The 19,612-nt window shown below is 38.5% G+C and overlaps 2 protein-coding genes across 7 annotated transcripts in view; one reads left to right on the plus strand and one right to left on the minus strand.

Moving 5' to 3' along the window:
* The window catches only part of DNAJC24 (DnaJ heat shock protein family (Hsp40) member C24), a 69,785-nt gene extending 56,437 nt beyond the window's left edge, over positions 1-13,348 (plus strand). The window contains exons 3-4 of the mRNA XM_058546186.1: positions 9,707-9,775; positions 12,943-13,348. Of these exons, the coding sequence (XP_058402169.1) occupies positions 9,707-9,775; positions 12,943-13,073 (200 nt within the window). The 3' untranslated portion in view covers positions 13,074-13,348. The remainder of the gene's footprint in view (positions 1-9,706; positions 9,776-12,942) is intronic.
* Positions 13,349-14,891: 1,543 nt separating this feature from the next.
* Positions 14,892-19,612, minus strand: part of IMMP1L (inner mitochondrial membrane peptidase subunit 1) — an 80,763-nt gene continuing 76,042 nt past the window's right edge. For 4 of the 6 annotated variants that reach the window (XM_058546193.1, XM_058546190.1, XM_058546189.1 and 1 more), the window contains 2 exons: positions 15,847-15,957; positions 14,892-15,059 (listed from right to left, as the gene is read on the minus strand). In XM_058546193.1, coding sequence (XP_058402176.1) covers positions 14,991-15,059; positions 15,847-15,957 — 180 coding nt within the window. In that variant the 3' untranslated portion in view covers positions 14,892-14,990. Of the gene's footprint in view, positions 15,060-15,846; positions 15,958-19,612 lie in introns of those variants that run through there. The other 2 variants (XM_058546191.1, XM_058546192.1) reach the window with 2 other exon arrangements.

The raw sequence follows: 19,612 nt of genomic DNA on the forward strand, positions 1-19,612 counted from the left end.
ACACTCTATGATGTTCACACAAGGACGAAATTGATTAATGAGGCATTTCTCAGAACACATCTCCATTGTTAAGCAACTCATGACTGTATAGTTTGACAAAAAATTTCCTTATCTCTCACAAAATAGAGGTCACTAGTTGATCACAAGAAATTATCAAAACCAACTTCGTTTTACACGTTATGTATTTGTGAAAAATAGGATACATTTTGACTGTTTATAAGAAGTGGTATGTTCTGGATTTTTTAGTCAGCTGAAGTCAGGTAGCCTTAAAACTACTGCCAAAAATGGTAAGCTAGGGTTGTCCCTCTCCCCCCAGTTTTATTGAGAAATAACTGACATACTTCACTGTTTAAGGCACACAGCATGATGGTTTGCTTTACATATATTGTGAAATGATTACCACGGTAGGTTCAGCTAGCATCCATCATCTTGTATAGATAAAATAAAAAAAAAGAAAAAAATTTCTCCTTGTGATGAGAACTCTTAGAATCTGTTCTCTTAACTTTCATATATATCCTACAGCAGTGTTAGCTATAGTTATCATGTGGTACATTACATCCCTAGTTCTTATTTATCGTACAACTGGAAGTTTGTACCTTTTTTTTTTTTTTTTTTTTTTTTTTGTGAGGAGATCAGCCCTGAGCTAACATCCGCCAATCCTCCTCTTTTTTTGCTGAGGAAGACGGCCCTGGGCTAACATCTGTGCCCATCCTCCTCCACTTTATATGGGACGCCGCCACAGCATGGCTTACCAAGCAGTGCGTCGGTGCGCGCCCGGGATCCGAACCAGCGAACCCCGGGCCGCCGCAGCGGAGCGCGCGCACTTAACCGCTTGCGCCACCGGGCCGGCCCCTGGAAGTTTGTACCTTTTGACCAACTTCCTCCAATTCCCCCTCCCTACTCTATCCTACTCTATGTCAGATCATACAGTATTTGTCTTTCTCGTTCACTTAGCGTAATGCCTTCAGGGTCCATCCATGTTGTGGCAAATGGTAGATTTCCTTATTTCCTATGGCTGAATAATATTCCCTTGTATATATATTTACTACAACTTCTTTATCCATTCATCCATCAATGGACACGTATGTTGTTTCCGTGTCTTGGCTATTGTGAATATTGCTGCTATGAAGGTGCAGATAGCTCTTCAACATAGTGTTTTTGCTTTCTGTGGCTGTATTCCTGGAAGTGGGATTGTGGGATGATATGGTATTTCTATTTTTAATTTTTTTGAGGATCCTCCATACTATTTTCCATAGTGACTACACCAATTTACAATCCCACCAACACTGCACAAGTGTCTCCTTTTCTCCACATTTGTTATCTCTTGCTTTTTTTTCTTCATCTTTTTTTTTTATTGTGAAATTTTTGTATATTATTGTTCGTCAGTCACCATATAAATGCATCCCTTCATCCCTTGTGCCCATGCCCCACCCCCCTTGCCCCTGGTAACCACCAATCAGTTTTACCTGTCCGTGTTTATCTTCCACATATGAGTGAAATCATGCAGTGTTTGTCTTGCTCTTTCTGGCTTATTTCGCTTAACATAATACCCTCCAGGTCCATCCATGTTGTTGCAACTGGGATGATTTTGTCTTTTTTTTATGGCTGAGTAGTAGTCCATGGTATATATATACCACATCTTCTTTATCCAATCATCAGTCGAGGGACACTTGGGTTGCTTCCATGTCTTGGCTATAGTGAATAATGCTGCAGTGAACATAGGGGTGCACGAGCCTCTTTGGATTGTTGATTTCAGGTTCGTTGGGTAGATACCCAGTAGTGGCATAGCTAGATCCTAAGGTATTTCTATTTTTAATTTTTTGAGGAATCTCCATACTGTTTTCCATAGAGGCTGCACCAGTTTGCATTCTCACCAGCAGTGAATTAGGGTTCCCATTTCTCCACAGCCTCTCCAGCATTTGTTGCTTTTTGTCTTAGTGATTATAGCCACTCTTAACGGGTGTAAGATGATATCTTAGTGTTGTTTTGATTTGCCTTTCCCTGATGATTAGTGATGTTGAGCATCTTTTCATGTGCCTATTGGCCATCTGTATATCTTCTTTGGAGAAGTGTCTCTTCATTTCCTCTGCCCATTGTTTGATTGGGTTGTTTTTTTGTTGTTCAGTTGTGTGAGTTCTTTATATATTATGGAGATTAACTCCTTGTTGCATATATGGTTTGCAAATATTTTTTCCCAGCTGTTGGGTTGCCTGTTCATTTTGATCCTGGTTTCATTTGCCTTGTAGAAGCTCTTTAATCTGATGAAGTCCCACTTGTTTATTTTTTCTTTTGTTTCCCTTGTCTGAGTAGGCATGGCATCTGAAAAGATTCCTTTATGACCAATGTCAGATAGTGTGTTGCCTATATTTTCTTCTATGAGTTTTATAGTTTCAGGTCTCACCTTCAGGTCTTTGATCCATTTTGAGTTAATTTTTGTGTAGGGCAAAAGAAGATGGTCTACTTTCATTCTTTTGCAAGTGACTGTCCAATTTTCCCAGCACCATTTATTGAAGACACTTTCCTTTCTCCATTGTATGTTCTTAGCTCGTTTGTCAAAGATTTGTTGCCTATAGATGTGAGGTTTTATTTCTGGACTTTCAATTCTGTTCCATTGATCTGTGTCTGTTTTTGTACCAGTACCATGCTGTTTTAATTGCTGTCACTTTGTAGTATGTTTTGAAGTCAGGGATTGGGATACCTCCAGCTTTATTCTTTTTTCTCAGGATTGCTTTAGCTATTCGGGGTCTTTTGTTGCCCCATATGAATTTTAGTATTCTTTGTTCTATTTCCGTGAAGAATGTCCATGGGATTCTGATGGGGATTGCATTGAATCTGTAGATTGCTTTAGGTAGTATGGACATTTTAACTATGTTTATTCTTACAATCCAAGTGCATGGAATGTTTTTCCATTTCTTTATGTCATCATTGATTTCACTCAGTAATGTCTTATAGTTTTCATTGAATAGGACTTTCACTTCCTTGGTTAAATTTATTCCTAGATATATTATTCTTTTTGTTGCAATTGTAAATGGGATTGTTTTCTTGAGTTCTCTTTCTGTTAATTTGTTGTTGGTATATAGAAATGCAACTGATTTCTATAAGTTGATTTTGTATCCTGCAACTTTGCTGTAGTTGTTGATTATTTTTAATAGTTTTCCAATGAATTCTTTACAGTTTTCTATATATAAGATCACATCATCTGCAAACAGGGAGAGTTTCACTTCTTTGTTGCCTATTTGGATTCCTTTTATTCCTTTTTCTTGCCTAATTGCTCTGGCCAGAACCCTCCAGTACTATGTTGAATAAGAGTGGTGAGAGTGGGCACCCTTGTCTTGTCCCTGTTTTCAGAGGGATGGCTTTCAGTTTTTCCCTGAGTATGATATTGGCTGTGGGTTTGTCATAAATAGGCTTTATTATGTTAAGGTACTTTCCTTGTATACCCATTTGTTGAGAGTTTTTATCATAAATGGATGTTGGATCTTGTCAAATGCCTTCTCTGCATCTACTGAGATGATCATATGCTTTTTATTCCTTGTTTTGTTAATGTGGTGTATTACATTGATTTGCAGATGTTGAACCATCCGTGTGTCCCTGGTATAAATCTCACGTGATCATGGTGTATGATCTTTTTAATGTATTGCTGTATTTGGTTTGCCAATATTTTGTTGAGGATTTTTGCGTCTATGTTCATCAGGGATATTGGTCTGTAATTTTCCTTCTTAGTATCGTCTTTGTCTGGCTTTGGTATCAGGGTGATGTTGGCCTCATAGAATGTGTTGGGAAGTGTTCCATCCTCCTCTATTTTTTGGAATAGTTTGAGAAGGACAGGTGTTACATCTTGTTTGAATGTTTGATAAAATTCTCCAGAGAAGCCATCTGGTCCTGGACTCTTATTTTTTGGGATGTTTTGGATTACTGTTTCAATCTCTTTACTTGTGATTGGTCTATTCAGGTACTCTGTTTCTTCTTGATTCAGTTTTGGGAGGTTGTATGAGTCTAAAAATTTATCCAATTCTTGTAGATTGTCCAATTTGTTGGCATATAGTTTTTCATAGTATTCTCTTATAATCTTTTGTATTTCTCTGGTATCCATTGTAATTTCTCCTTTTTCATTTCTAATTTTAATTATTTGAGCCTTCTTTCTTTTTCTCTTGGTGAGTCTGGCTAAGGGTTTGTCAATTTTGTTTATCTTATCAGAAAACCAGTTCTTTGTTTCATTGATCCTTTCTACTGTTTTTTTATTTCAATTTCATTTATTTCTGCTCTGATTTTTATTATTTCCTCCCTTCTGCTAACATTAGGCTTTATTTGTTCTTCTTTTTCTAATTCTGTTAGGCATAGTTTGAAGTTGCTTATTTGGGCTTTTTCTTGTTTGTTAAGGTGGGCCTGTATTGCTATGAGTTTCCCTCTCAAGACTGCTTTTGCTGCATCCCATATGAGTTGGTATGGTGTATTTTCATTTTCATTTGTCTCCAGATATGATTTGATTTCTCCTTTAATTTCATTGATGATCCATTGGTTATTGAGTAGCATGTTGTTGAGTCTCCACAACTTTGTTTCTCAAGTTTTTTTCTTGTAGTTGATTTCTAGCTTCTTGGTGTTATGGTCGGAAAAGATGCTTATTATGATTTCAATCTTCTTAAATTTGTATAAGCATGCCTCGTTTCCCATTCTTTTTCTATTCTTGAGAATGTCCATGTGCGCTTGAGAAGAATGTGTAATCTGCTGTGTTTGGATGGAGTGCTCTATATGTATCTATTAGTCCATCTTGTCAGGTTTTTTGTTTAAGACCATTATTTCCTTATTGATTTTCTGTCTGGATGATCTGTTGAGGAAAGTGGAGTGTTAAGATCCCCTGCTATTATTGTGTTGTTGCTAATATCTCCTTTTAGGTTTGTTAATAGTTGTTTTATGTACCTTGGTGCTCCTATGTTGGGTACATATATATTTAAAAGTGATCTGTCTTCTTGGTGGAGTGTCCCTTCTATCAATATATATTGCTTCTCTTTGTCTCTCATTACCTGTTTTATTTTGAAGTCTACTTTGTCTAATATAAGATGGCAACACCTGCTTTCTTTTGTTTGCCATTAGCTTCAAGTACTGTCTTCCATCTTTTCACTCTGAGCCTGTGTTTGTCTTTAGAGCTGAGATATGTTTCCTGGAGGCTGCATGTTGTTGGGTCTTGTTTTTTAATCCATCCCACTACTCTGTGTCTTTTGATTGGAGAGTTCAGTCTGTTTACATTTAGGGTAATTATTGATATCTGAGGGTTTATTGTTGCTATTTTATCACTCATTTTCCAGTTCTTTTGAATTTCTTTTGTTTCTTGACCAGTGTGTTTTGGACTACCAATTCAGTTTGGTAGTTCTGTATGGGGGTTCTCTTAGTTTTCTCTTTCTTTATCGTGTGTGACTCTGTTCTGATTATTTGGTTAGTGGTTACCATGAGGTTTGTATAAAAAATCTCATAGATGTGATAGTCCATTTTTTGATGGCTTCTTATTCCCTTAGACTAAATTGATTTGATCCCTTTCCTCTTCCTCTTCTAAGTTATTGTTGTCACATCTTATTCCTTCTTGTGTTGTGAGGTTGTGTTTAACGTGATGAGGTTATATTTATTTTTGGTGCCTCACCTTCCCTTGATCTTTGGTTTTATAATTAAGTGTTTGCTAATCTATTTTGATAGAAAGCTGCAATTTTTCTGTTTTTGTCGACCTATTTTCCTCCTTGTTCAAAACGTTGAATCCCCTTTCTCTTTTTTTCCTCAGGCATGAGGGCCTTCTTGAGCACTTCTTGTAATGGAGGTCTTGTGCCAATGAACTCCCTTAGCTTTTGTTCTTCTGGGATAGTTATTATTTCTCCATCATATCTGAAGGATATTTTTGCTGGATAGAGTATTCTTGGCTGAAAGTTTTTGTCCTTCAGAATTTTGAATATATCATTCCACTCTCTCCTAGCCTGTAGTTTCTGTTGAGAAATCGGCTGAGAGCCTGATAGGAATTCCTTTTGTACATTATTTTTTTTTGTTTAGCTGCCCGTAGTATTTTTTCTTTGTGATTGACTTTTCCCAGCTTTATTACTATATGCCTCGGAGAGGGTCTTCTCATGTTGATATATTTAGGAGATCTATTTATTTCAATCACTGGTATTTCCAACTCCTTCTCCAGGTTTGGGAAGTTCTCAGCTATTATTTCTTTGAACAAGTTCTCTGCTCCTTTTTCCGTCTCTTCTCCCTCTGGAATACATATAATCCTTACGTTGGATTTCCTAATTGAGTCAGATATTTCTCGGAGACTTTCTTCATTTCTTTTTAAAAGAGTCTTAGTTCTCTTTCCTCCTCCATCTGGAGCATTTCTACATTGCTGCTCTCAATATTACTTATTCTTTCCTCCATATTGTCAGCTCTGATGCTTAAGGCTTCCAGATTTGTCTTTATCTCCTCTATTGTGTTTTTTGTCTCGAAGATTTCTAATTGGTTTTTCTCTATAGTTTCATTCTCTCTTGTGAAGAAACTCCTGATTTCACTGAATTGTCTATCTGTGTTTTCTTGTATTTCATTGAGCTTTTTTATTATGACTATTTTATTTATTTGTTTGTTTGTTTTTTTATTTTTTGTGAGGAAGATCAGCCCTGAGCTAACATCCATGCTAATCCTCCTCTTTTTGCTGAGAAAGACTGGCTCTGAGCTAACATCTATTGCCAATCCTCCTCCTTTTTTTTTCCCCCCCAAAGCCCCCGTAGATAGTTGTACGTCATAGTTGCACGTGCTTCTAGTTGCTGCATGTGGGATGGGGCCTCAGCACGGCCGGAGAAGCAGTGCCTCGGTGCGTGCCCGGGATCTGAACCTGGGCCGCCAGCAGCGGAGCCCGCACACTTAACCACTAAGCCACGGGGCCCCTTATTATGGCTATTTTGAATACTCTGTCACTAAGGTTATACATTTCTGTGCTTTCGGGATTTATTTGTGGGCGCTTGTCATTTTCCTGTTGGTCTGGAGATTTAATATATTTTTGCATAGTGCCTGTCAGTGTTGGCTTATTTTTCCTCATAGTGAAAATATATGATTGCAGTTTCCTCCTGGCACCACTGGGTGGGGGTCAAGGGCTGTGTATTCTGTGCCTGCCTCCATCCTGCAGGCACTCTGGTCGGCCCCCAGCTGAGCTGAGGTGTGGCTGAGCTGAAGCACAGCTGATCTGAAGTGAGGCTGAGCGGAGGCTGCTGGGGGTGAAGCGTTGGAGCAGCTGGAGCTGGAACGTGGGAACAGCTGGGATTGGAGCACAGCTAGGCCAAAGCAGCTGGGGCTCAGGTGCGGGTGGGTTGAAGCAGGTGCAGCTGAAGTGCAGCTGGGCTGAAGAAGCAGGAGTTGGAGCACCGTTGGGCCAAAGAAGCTGGAACTGGAGTGCGGCTAGGCCAAAGTTACTGGTGCCAAGCCAGCTGGAGCCTGAGCATGGCCAAGACAAAGCAGCTGGAGCGGGGGGGGGGTTGTCAAGCCGAAGGTGCTGGGTGCAGGGTGTGGTCGAGCTGATGTAGCTGGGGCCGTGGTGCGGTGGAGCTGGAGCAGCTGGTGCTGTGGCGTGGTGGGGCCTGAGCTGCAGCCACCTCTGGTGCAGGGCCGCAGGCACACCCTGCCACTGGTGGGGCCTGTGCACCTGGGGGCCACTGCCTCTGGTGGGGCGTGTGGTCATGCTGCTGCTGCTGGGGGGTCTGGGGGCCTCTGCCTCTGGTGCTGGGGTGGGGGCATGCCACCGCCACTGGTGGGGGCCGCTGCGTCTGGGGGCGGGGCCGAGCTGAAGCACTGCTGTGCAGAAGCACCAGGTGGGCGGAAAGGGGAGGGGCACTTAGTTTTGCCTCCTCGATCTCAGAGGTTTCTTGTCTCACTGTCGCTCTCTGCTCTCCTGAGGGGCTAGCTTGTTGAAAGTAGCCTCGCAACATTTCCGCTCCCTCCGTAGGGGGATTCCCCATAGGCTGTGAGGGGTCTTGGAGAGCTCCGGTTTTCCCCACAGATAGCTACCCCTCTCCCCGCTCTGAGAGCCGCGTGGTCTCAGTCTCTGGGTCGCAGTCCTTGGGGAAGGAAGGGAGCTCCTCTTACCTCTTTCCACTTACTCTGGGAATTCCAGCCCCTCAGTCCTTGGGTGTATGGCTGTCTGGGTGCCTCAGACATCCCCTGTGTGGTGTGAGTAGCTTCTGTTGGAATATGAATGTCCTTTTTGTTGTGTCTTAGAGGGGGAGAGTTCAGTAGGGCAGCTCACTCCGCCATGATGCTGACGTCACCTCCTCTCTTGCCTTTTGTGATGGTGGCCACTTTAACAAGCATGAGGTGATATCTCATTATGGTTTTGATTTGCATTTCTCTAATGACTAGTGATACAGAGCATCTTGTCATATACCTGTTAGCTTTTCATGTATCTTTTTTAGAGAAATGTCTATTCAGATCCTCTGCCTGCCCATTTTTAATTTTTTTTTTTTTTTGCTGAGTTGTACGAGTTCTTTATATATTTTGGATATTAAACCCCTTATCGGATATGTAGTTTGTAAATATTCTTTCCCATTCTGTAGGTTGTCTTTTCACTTTGTTGATGGATTCTTTTGCTGTGCAGAAGCTTTTTAGTTTGATGTGCTCCCACTTGTTTATCTTTTATTTTGCTTGTGCTTTAGATGTTGTATCCAAAAAATCATTACCAAGACGCAGGTCAAGGAGCTTTATTCCTGTTTTCTTCTAGGAGCTTTATGGTTTCAGGTCTGAAGTTCAAGTCTTTAATCCATTTCGAATTAATTTTTGTGAGTGGTGTAAGATAGGGGTCTAGTTTCATTCTCTTTTATGTGAATATCCAATTGTCCCAGCACCATTTATTGAAGAGACTTTTCTCCATTGGGTATTCTTGGCTTCCTTGTCAAATATTAGTTGACCGTACATGCTGGGGTTTTTTTCTGGGCTCTCAGTTCTGCTCCACTGGTCTGTTTGTTTTTATGCCAGTATCATACTGTTTTGATGACTAGCTTATAGCATAGCTTGAAAGCAGGAAGTGTCATGCCTCCTGTTTTGTTCCTCTTTCTCAGGATTGCTTTGGCTATTTTGGGTCTTTTGTGGTTCCATGTAAATTTTAGGAGTGTTTTTTTCTATTTCTGTACAAAATGCCACTGGCATCTGGATAGGGATTGCATTCAATGTATACATGGCCTTTGGTAGTTTTGAAATTTTAATAATATTAGTTCTTCCAATCCATGAACACTGGATACTTTTCCATTTATTTGTGTCGTCTTCAATTTCTTTCGTCAGTCTTGTAGTTTTTAGGGTCAAGATCTTTCACCTCCTTAGTTAAATTTATTCCTAAGTATTTTATTGTTTTTGATACTATTATAAATGGGATCGATTTATTTTCTCAGAAAATTTGTTGTCAGTGTATAGAAACGCTACTGATTTTTACATGTTCATGTTGTATGCTGCAACTTTACAGAACTCATTGATTAAATCTAATGTTTTGGTTGAGTCTTTAGGATTTTCTATATACGTCATCTGCAAATAGAGACAGTTTTACTTCTTCCTTCCAATTCTGATACCTTTTATTTATTTTTCTTCCCTGATTGGTAAGCTAAGTTTTTAAATGGTAAGTAAATTAGAATTGTAGTGATGAGACTGGCATTGCCTTCTCAGCATTCTTCATGCTTATGATTCAAGCATCAAAATTGTCTCATTTTATATTTTACAGAAGATCACCTAAGAAATATGGGACCAGTAGATGCTCAAGTATATCTTGAAGAAATGTCTTGGAATGAAGGTTGGAATTTTTTTTTCTCTTAACTATAGTGAAGAAAAACATCAGCAATTTTCTATAGGAAAAAAAAACCCACATAGGATATTTGGAAATCTTAAGAAGAAATAATAGCTTGGCTCACTATATACATGTGGGTGTTTTTGTTTGGAATATTTTTGTTTCATTCTAAACTTCAATTGTTGATGTTCCCATACATGACTCATTTCCAGTTATTGGTCTATTCTAATTAGATGTTAGGTACATAAGGTTTTCTTTTTTAAACTACTTTGGTTTACTCTCCATCTGTGTAATATGGGAAATAAAGTCAAAGATCATTTTTTCCATCTTTCCTGTGTTGACATTTGAGATGAATTCCTATTAGGACATCTGTTTCTTTCTGTGGTATCATAAACTGTCAGGGCAGGGCTTTTCAGGTCATATTCTTCTACCTGGAACCTGAGTTTTACCCTCACTTTGATTACATCTTAGGAGGAAGAGAAAAATCTGTCACTCTCTCTATCCTCCATGACATCATGTTTTTTTCCTTTTCCTGTTACTAGAATTTTAAAACCTAAGTCTAATTTCTCCATTTTTCTGATATTCTGTGAATTGCTCTGGTTAGACATTACGTGGGGAAAATGCCTTTTACTAAATGGAAGCCATCAGTACCACACTTGTATGTTTCTCTGGGCAAATGAAGAGAACCTTACTATTTCCTAGAATTTTTATATACTTTTAACCCTATAACTTTACTGTTCAGCCTGGGGTACAAATTCCTAAAAATTTACTGAGTGTGGATAGGCAAGAGGATAAACAGCCCATCCTTCCTGAAACCAAGTTTACTGGAATATTTTTTAATGGCAAAATCTTAGTGCTCTTAGGAAGTTGGGTCACAAGCTATATTGACATAGAAGGGGAATCACGTTTTTGCCTATGGGCTACTCTGCTCCTAAACCGCCAAATGAAATCCTAGAATAGAAATTCTTATTTGCAGTGAGTGATTGGGAAACCTGGGGTTTTGTGTAACTGGGGCTCTCTGTGGTGGTGACAGCTTCATCAGAGTAAGCGGAGAGCCACTGCTGTAGAAGTAGGACACACTAGTGACATGGGTTGTCACTGCTGGTGCGTGAGAGGGATAGACTAGAACCTGCCCAGCAAAATATGTTATTTGAAAATATAGTATTGCTACCTTATCAATCAGTCTGTGTGTAGTTTGATCTCTTATTAGACAAATTAGTTGTTCTTGCTGTGGTTGATATGACTAATATATTTTGTTTCCTAGTGATTCCTGATAATGTGAAAATAGTGAAAACTGGTTTTTGTAATTTTTCCGTCTTCAGTAACCCTTTAAAAATATAATTAATATAAGATTTTATTTTACATTAATAATATGGATTGGTGGTTCAAGCACCTATTCAGTCAACAAATATATGAGCTTTTGAGACAAGTGAAAATACCAAGATATTGAAGGAAATGTACAATATAAAATCGTCAAGAATTATCAAACGTGTTAGTGTCCTTTAGACTCTTTAGACATATCAGCTTCCTAATCCAAGGACAGTATGAAGTGATGCATTTAGTTATGCTTAATGGGCATCCCTGAAGAGCTGCTCAGACTGACGTGAACCTTTCCCCTTCTGGGTAGCCGTCATGCAACCTGGTCATTTCATGTGTCTTCACTCGGTATATTTTAAATTATTTCTTTATTAAGTGATGGTAGAATACTATAAGAAGAAATATAACAAGGTGTGAGTTTTTAGTGAGCATTAACATTTGGAATCATCTATGACAAAACTGTGCCCTCTGCATCATTTACCAAGCACGTCACCTCACATTGTCTCTCACTGTTCAATGAGGTCGTAAAAAAACGAGGGAGATTTAACTTAAGAAAACCATTGCTTAGAATATGTACATTTTTAGGCAATTTAATAATAAAACAATTCACTTTGAAAGCATGCTCCACTACATATATATGTTGGCTCAGGGAAGATGCTAACATTTTTAAATTTAAGTTTAAATTATTTTTCTTTATGGAGAAAAAAGGCATTGTGGTGAAAAATAAACGCCAGGATTGGGCAAATGAATTCATGTTTTCCTTACTGATAAGAAAAAAAGAAAGAAACTCTTAAAGTTGGCTTATTTAATTGGTGATTTTTCCTAGGCTGAACTTATTAGAGAACAAATACAAAGCAACTGAATTTTGCTTTTCTTCCTTCTCTTCCCTCTCTCCCTTTCTTCCTTTCTTCTTTTACTGGCATATGATGAGATCTAAGTGCTAAGAAATGAAGTTTGAGCATTGAAGGAAGATATTTGATGGCAGGAATTCAAGTCTCCTAAGGCTTAGTTCATTTATCCCTAATAAAAAATTATGACAGTAGTAAAATAACGTGATCAGTCATGATTTTTCTTTGACAGTCACTTCTCAGTGACAGTAAACTGGAATGACCAGTGGATCAGAGATTCTGTCAAAGGACACAAGCATTTCAACTTCCCAGGAAGAAGATACACTGAATAAAATCCGCACCAGCAGGCTGAACGTCGCACCACTTTGCCCCCTTCAGGCATCTCACTTCACCGATTGTCCTCTTGTTCACAGATCAAACCAAACAAACAGGTACACACACATATCCCACAGAAAAACACCATAGTGTGTGTTTACATATTTGGGTCAGGATTCTTGAAGCAGTGTGATACCAGATCAGACAGTATTCAGATGTTGAAGTTGATAATAAACAGTCAAGTTAGTCGAGTTTTCTCTAGAAGAATGTGTTCAGGCAAAAGTGTGCTCCTTAACAGTAAGACAGGTAGGGCTCTTTTCCTTTTTCCTTCACTGTAATATTTTAGACAAACACATTGTTGAGAATAATGTAAAATTTATATGAAAATTAACAGAAGACTTCGAATAAATTTCATGGGTTGCTTCTGAGCATCTGCTCTCCCCCAGGATCTTTGGACTATTGATTCATAGCTTCAATCCATCTCTTCTACAGATCAAGATTCTTTGGTAGATAATTTTTAGAAACATTGCCCCTATACAAGAAATTTTTTCAGGTTCTTATTTGAATACATTTTATATTTGCTGAGCTTCTTTCTTTTGTTTTGCAATTTCTTTGGAATACACTGACTTTTTAAAAACGGTGTTAAAGTAATTACTTGTAAGCATTTGAAGCATTATTTTGTTTTCTTTGCAGATGATCACTCTTTTTCTCTGAGTTGCCGATGTGGTGGAAAATACCGTGTTTCCAAGGACGAAGCAGAAGTTGTTACCCTGATTTCTTGTGATACGTGTTCACTAATTATAGAACTCCTTCATTATAGCTGAAATTGTTCACTAAATGGAAGCCTTTAACTGTATATTCAGACACATAGAGGAGAGTTCATTCCAACTTTGTCCTTTCAAGCAAATGTATAAAGCTGATAAAAAAGAGGTAGGGTTCTTTTTTTGTCAGCTCTGTTATTTGCAGAGAAAATAGAAGGTGGTCGAGCAAAGGCCACCCCAGACTAATAGAAAATTAATTTAGTTACTTATATGTATTTATGTTTACAGATCACCAAATAAGGGGACTTGAATTATAAATTATATTTAGTGAATTCCCATCTGAGAGCTTTATTATTGGTTCATTTTCTCCTTGGTACAAAATAAGAATTTTCCTCTTCTTCACGTATGTCTCCTCTTTTAATGGGTCACAATATATATTCCTTTATACAGTCATGCGCCACATAACCACACTTTGGGCATTGATGGACTGCATATATGAGGGTGGTCCCATAAGATTACTACTATATAGCCTACGTGTATAGTAGGCAGTACCGTCTAGGTTTGTGCAAGTGCACTCTATGATGTTCGCACAACGATGAGATCACTTAACGACACATTTCTCAGAACACATCCCCTCGTTTAAGTGATGCATGATTGTAGTTACTAAGTTTCTAAAGTAACATGATATTTCTAGCTGCTAGTTATAGGCCTATTGTACAACTATCTCCGATTCTCAGGTCATTAGAATTAAATTAGAATCTTTGTGAATAACATGTGAGCCTAGTTCTCCATAATGAAGGCTGGATAAATTCATGAAATTATTTCAGAGTGAATAAAGAAGGTGAAGCGGCAGATAGCTTTGGAGTCAGAAGACTTGACTTGACTCCAATCCAGATTCTTATTTCCAGATTCTTCATGTGGCTATATAAGTAAGCTCTCGAACACTGCCATTTTGAACTTTAAATGTAATTTAGGAAATGCGCACCACTCATCAAGCCATGCTGTGATGGCATCCCACATATAAAGTAGAGGAGGATTGGCAGCAGATGTTAGCTCAGGGCTAATCTTCCTCTCCAAAAAAAAAAAAAAAAAAGAAACTGGTGCATTACTTTCCTTTCTGTTTCTGATATTTAAAATACAGTATTAAATGCCTATATTTATGAATAAGGAACCACTGCATTGCTGATAAGATGAAATTGACTATTATTGATCATAGTAGACTGTAAAGATTTTATTTTTCTATATTCTTAATATTATGTACAGTGTAAGTCAGAACTCATTTAAAAAACTTGAAGGAGTCCTTTATGGGATCACTGAAACTTTCTTAATTTCAAATGAGTGAGCCATGCATTTGACTTAGCAGCTTTTTATGAGGTTGAACTCTTGGTATTTGCTATTGGACTTCTAAATAAGACAAGTTACTACTCTGACTTGCAGATGTAGCTAAAATATGAGGCATATTCAAGAGGAGTAATAATTATACCTATAAAACAAAAAATTCAAAAGTGAGGTGGTCATCCAGGTTTCCCCCCTAAAAATATTTTTATATCATAAAATTTAGATGACTTATTTTGGATTACATTTTTATGCATATATTTTGAACTAATATAGCTTGCAGAGTGTGTGTTGCTTATTGTTTACATTTAACAATTAAAAGTAACTAAAACTGGGGGCTGGCCAGGTGGTGTAGTGGTTAAGTTTTCGTGCTCTGCTTCGGTGGCCCAGGGTTTGCAGGTTCGAATCCTGGGCGTGGACCTACGCACCGCTCATCAAGCCGTGCTGTGGCAGCGTCCCACGTACAAAAATAGAGGAATATTGGCACAGGTGTTAGCTCAGGGTGAATCTCCCTCACCAAAAATAAATAATAAAACTAACTAAAACTGAATAGCAAATAGTTTATTAGTAAATACATGGTTTCAGTGGCAATAATAAGTTCACTTGAGCAGGAGACAATAATCAAATCAAAAGAATAAATGCTTGCTAATCATCAGAAAATCTGTGGCCATTAGGGCTGTCACGTAGAAATCCAAAATCACTCAGAGGCCAAATCTGTAAAAAATGGGATTGAAGACAATTAATGAAAGTGATGTTACAGCATCGTTGAATTCCCTTTGTTTCATTTATCCCTTTTCTCTATGCCAGATAATTAAACACGTTCTCCTTATTCTTCAGTCGAGAACACATTTTCTACATGAAAGTAAGACTTTAGAAATGTTAAACTCAAACATTATACAAGAAACTATATGTGTGTGGCATGTGAATATATATGTGTGAATGTGTGTGTCTTCTTTTACTAAAACCTTCCAATCTAAGTACCTGAATATAACATCTGCTCAAGTGTAAAGAATCTTGTAAATTATCCAACTGCCCCAAGTACTCGGGTCTGTTTCTCTCCTTACTACTTGTGACAAAGAGGAGGAGCCAGTGAAAACAACGCTCCTTCCTCCGAATGGTACTGACTACAGCCATGATCCTCGCTGTCTCCCTCACTGCACTGGACGGGCGGTCTCACGCTAGAGGCTCTTCTGCAAATATATAGGAATATGGTTGTAAAAGTGGTATGAGAATAAATTTTTGGAAGTTCAAATTAAAGGCTTCTTATGCTACAACTAAGGTAGTCTGAACTTGATTATCAGACAATAAATTATTCTCAATTACCCATCTCAGTGGGGAGGGGTGATGTTTATAGCTGTGAAGGCCAACATGTTCATAACATGCAGTCACTGCAACAGCCACGTTCACTGACAGCCAGAAGATTTCAAAATTCATTTTGAAAGACACTTTTTTTTTTTCCAGCTCAGAAAAGAAAGCCTACATTTTCATCAGAAAACAGTACCTTAAAGAAGATACGTCCTTTTATTAGTCCATATGGAATAGGTCCATAGTACCTAGAATCTGTAGAATTCTGTAGATTATCACCTTCTAACCAAACATGACCTGTTGGCACCTAGAATTAGAGAAGAAAAGCAGCCCTTTAAAAAAGAAAAAAACAATTTGGGTACTATAAATAAAAAGCATGTCTTTTGGAGATAGGGAGAAATGTCCTGAAGTTCTTATAAAATATATACAAACCCTATGATTTGCATTTTTGCTTTTATTTCTTGGCCAACAAAATAACTTTTATAAATATTAATAATATTAAGGTTTCAACTTTTTACAAGACCTATCTTTTTTGCCACATGGTTCCCAAACATTAATTTGTTACACAAACCCCGAACTGAGGTTATAAAAGATCAAAACAGTATGACAGGGTCACTAATTTAATAGACTTCAAAAGAGGTCATTAGGATGCTGACTGAAAATGTGCCCTCCTGTCTCAGGAACAGCATAAGCAGGGCAGCCACTGCTCAGCAACATCCTGGGGCCAATACCAAGGCCAGACCTATTAGAATGCTCATGATGAACCAAATGGTAATTGATTGTGACATCAATTACAAATAATCTCATCATTTTATTGGAGTGGGCCTGTCAGAATTCTAATTAAGACCCTTGTTCTGCTTTTGTACAGGCTGTATCTTCAATGCATTATACTTCAATAATGACCATCAAGAACCAGAAAGACCTATTATGAAATCATCAGTTGTAAAATTAATGATGGTGACCTTCTACTAAATGAAAAGACCTTAACTCCTCCATGTCCTATATATTAATTGGTAAATAAGAGTTTAAATTTTTACTCAATGACAATCACAAGCATGTTTAGAACAGAACACATTACTTAAAAAATAATGCCTTCTGTGATATGAGACATTTGCCCATTAATATCTGTCCAATATAAACTTCAAAAATTACTCTCCAGCAACAATCTTTAAAATTGCATTTTGAAAGTTTTTATTTTACAGTTTTTGTTACCCAAGAAAGTTGAATTATTGACCAGACCAAAATGACCTATTGGGAAGGAATTAATTTTCACTGTTCTTTTGACTAGCAATAGGAAACCTTATGTGAAGGAAAATATTCCTAATGGGTTTAATAAGAAATGATTGCATTTGTTTTCAAATGTCACAAATTACTTTTCTTCAAAAGACAGACCATTTTTTAGAGCAGTTTTAGGTTCACAGCACAATTGGAGAGGGAGGTACAGAGCTTTCCCATATACCTCCTGCCCCCCATAGGCACAGCCTCCCCCATTATTGACATCCCCCACCAGATGGCACATCTGTTACCAAGGATGAACCTACATTGATGTCATAATCACCCAGAGTCCACAGTTTACCTCAGGGTTAACTCTTGGTGCTGTACATTCTATGGATGTGGACAAACGTATGATGCCATGTATCCACCATTCTAGTATCATAGGCTTTTCAGTGCCCTGGAAATCCTCTGTGCTCTGCCTATTCATTCTACCCACCCCTGCCCCACATTACCTTTTGGAAAAACAAATTTATACAAGCATGTAAAATTTGAATCTTACATCAGAGATTATATAATTTTGGAATGTCTTATATCATGTAGAATATTTGCCAAGAATGAATAAAGTTAATTATTTTCATTTAGATACACTTAAATGTTAAATCTGCCTATTTGTAGAGAAAGGACAAAAGTTTCCTGAAAGACTATCAGATAAGATCACTCACTTTTATTAGGGGAACTAGTTATAGGTTCTAGGGCCAACAGCAAGTCTAGTTCCTACTTATATAATAAGTGGATTTTTGTGCAGTGAAGCCTAAGTGCTCAAGTAGAGAAATGAATAAACAGTATTTGGAAAAGCCATGTTATTAGCATATCCTGAAGTACTGCCTTGGGAGAAGCTATAATGTCTACATCTTTCATGTTTAAATTTCCATAGTTTCTCCTTAATATGAGTTTGTTTTTGAGTATGAGTTTGTTTTTGAGTTCTAAAAATAGATAATATATATGAGTAGTTACATAAAATCATCAAGATAGAGACACCAGTAAAAGCAAAAGCAGAGAAAAAATTCTAAAAACCAGTAAGGCAGCATACTTAGAATCAAGGAAGGTCTTTCTCTGCCCATCTCATGGCCATAAACCAGCATCCAATGTCCACTCCATTTCTCCACGAAGCTCTCCCCAGCCCTGCCTGCCTGCACCAAATCCTCTCGACTGTTTACAGCACCTGCCATATTCAAGTTGGCCTTGTCTGGGGCCCTGGATTATAACATCGTATCACCTGCTTGGCTTCTGTGTAAGTCTTACCTATTTTATGACAGAATAAGCCAACAGAGTAATCATGTCATGATCTTAATTCTTTATAAACCAAAGTAAGCAGAAATTCTTGAAAAGTGCAATCACTTGTGTGTCAGTTATGACTGAAGTTTCTTCCAAATTAGCTAAATGCAGTGATGAAGTATTTTATCTCTGGTATAATAAAATTAACAAGTACAGAAAGGAGTCTGCTTAGAGGACGCCAAACACATCCCTGAAGACTTTGGAGGGTGTGACCTGGGCTGTCTACTCCTGGTCCCTGATCCCTGATTGCAGGGGTGGAGCAAAGGGAGGAAGAGGAAGAATGACACAAACCAGTGTGTATACAGGACCTTCCGGTTTAAGGAAAAAAACCCTCATTTGATCCTTACGACGACCTGTGAAGTCTGTCAGTGATATTTCCTAGAAGCAGCAGCAGCAGGTGCAGATAGGGGACATACCACTTCCTCACCTGGAGCCCACACTCGGGAATAACCCCTGTGCCGGCACAGGCAACAAAGAACCTCTGCATCTCAGACTTCGTGCTTGATATAAAGGACACAAATCGAGGACACAACTGACCACTGAGGGTACCTCTGATCTAGTAAGAGCTTCTCTACGAAGAGGAAAACCTCTACGTTTAGTGGGTCTTTTAAAATCAAAGCAGCACCTTTGCTGACCTACCTTTCTGTCAATTACTCAGTTGCCCAGTAAAAAATTCATGTTTGAAATCATTCCACTTTTGAAACATCATTATTTTTGGTATGGGGTAAGGGTGGACATTCAGAGATCAATTTCATAGAGGTGTACTTTATATCCAGGGTGGCGCACTTAAGTTGTGACACTGGTTTGAACAATGTGCACACCTACGTAACCACCAACCACAATCCCGATGTAGACTTTCTTTTGTGCAAAACAGTTCCCATCTCTTCTAGTCAACCTCCCACCCCTGGACCTGGTCCCAGGCAATCAGTGATCTGTTTTCTTTTACTAGTGACTAGTTTTACCTGTTTCTCAATTTCTATTTTTTTTTTTTTTTGTGAGGAAGATCAGCCCTGAGCTAACATCCATGCTAATTTTTGCTGAGGAAGACCGGCCCTGAGCTAACATCTATTGCCAATCCTCCTCCTTTTTTTTCCCCAAAGCCCCAGTAGATAGTTGTATGTCATAGCTGCACATCCTTCTAGTTGCTGTACGTGGGACACGGCCTCAGCATGGCTGGAGAAGTGGTGCATTGGTGTGCGCCCGGGATCTGAACCCGGGCTGCCAGTAGCGGAGCGCGCGCACTTAACTGCTAAGCCACGGGTCCGGCCCTCCTCAATTTCATATAAATGAGATTGCACAGTATATACTTTCTATATCTGGCGTTTGTTCAGCAATTTCTTATGATTAATCCATGCTGTAAGTATCAGTCATTCATTCCCTTTACTACTGAGTAGTATTCCACTGTAAATCAC

Source organism: Diceros bicornis, chromosome 7 (assembly GCF_020826845.1).
Source record: "Diceros bicornis minor isolate mBicDic1 chromosome 7, mDicBic1.mat.cur, whole genome shotgun sequence".
Classification (NCBI taxonomy): Eukaryota; Metazoa; Chordata; class Mammalia; order Perissodactyla; family Rhinocerotidae; genus Diceros; species Diceros bicornis.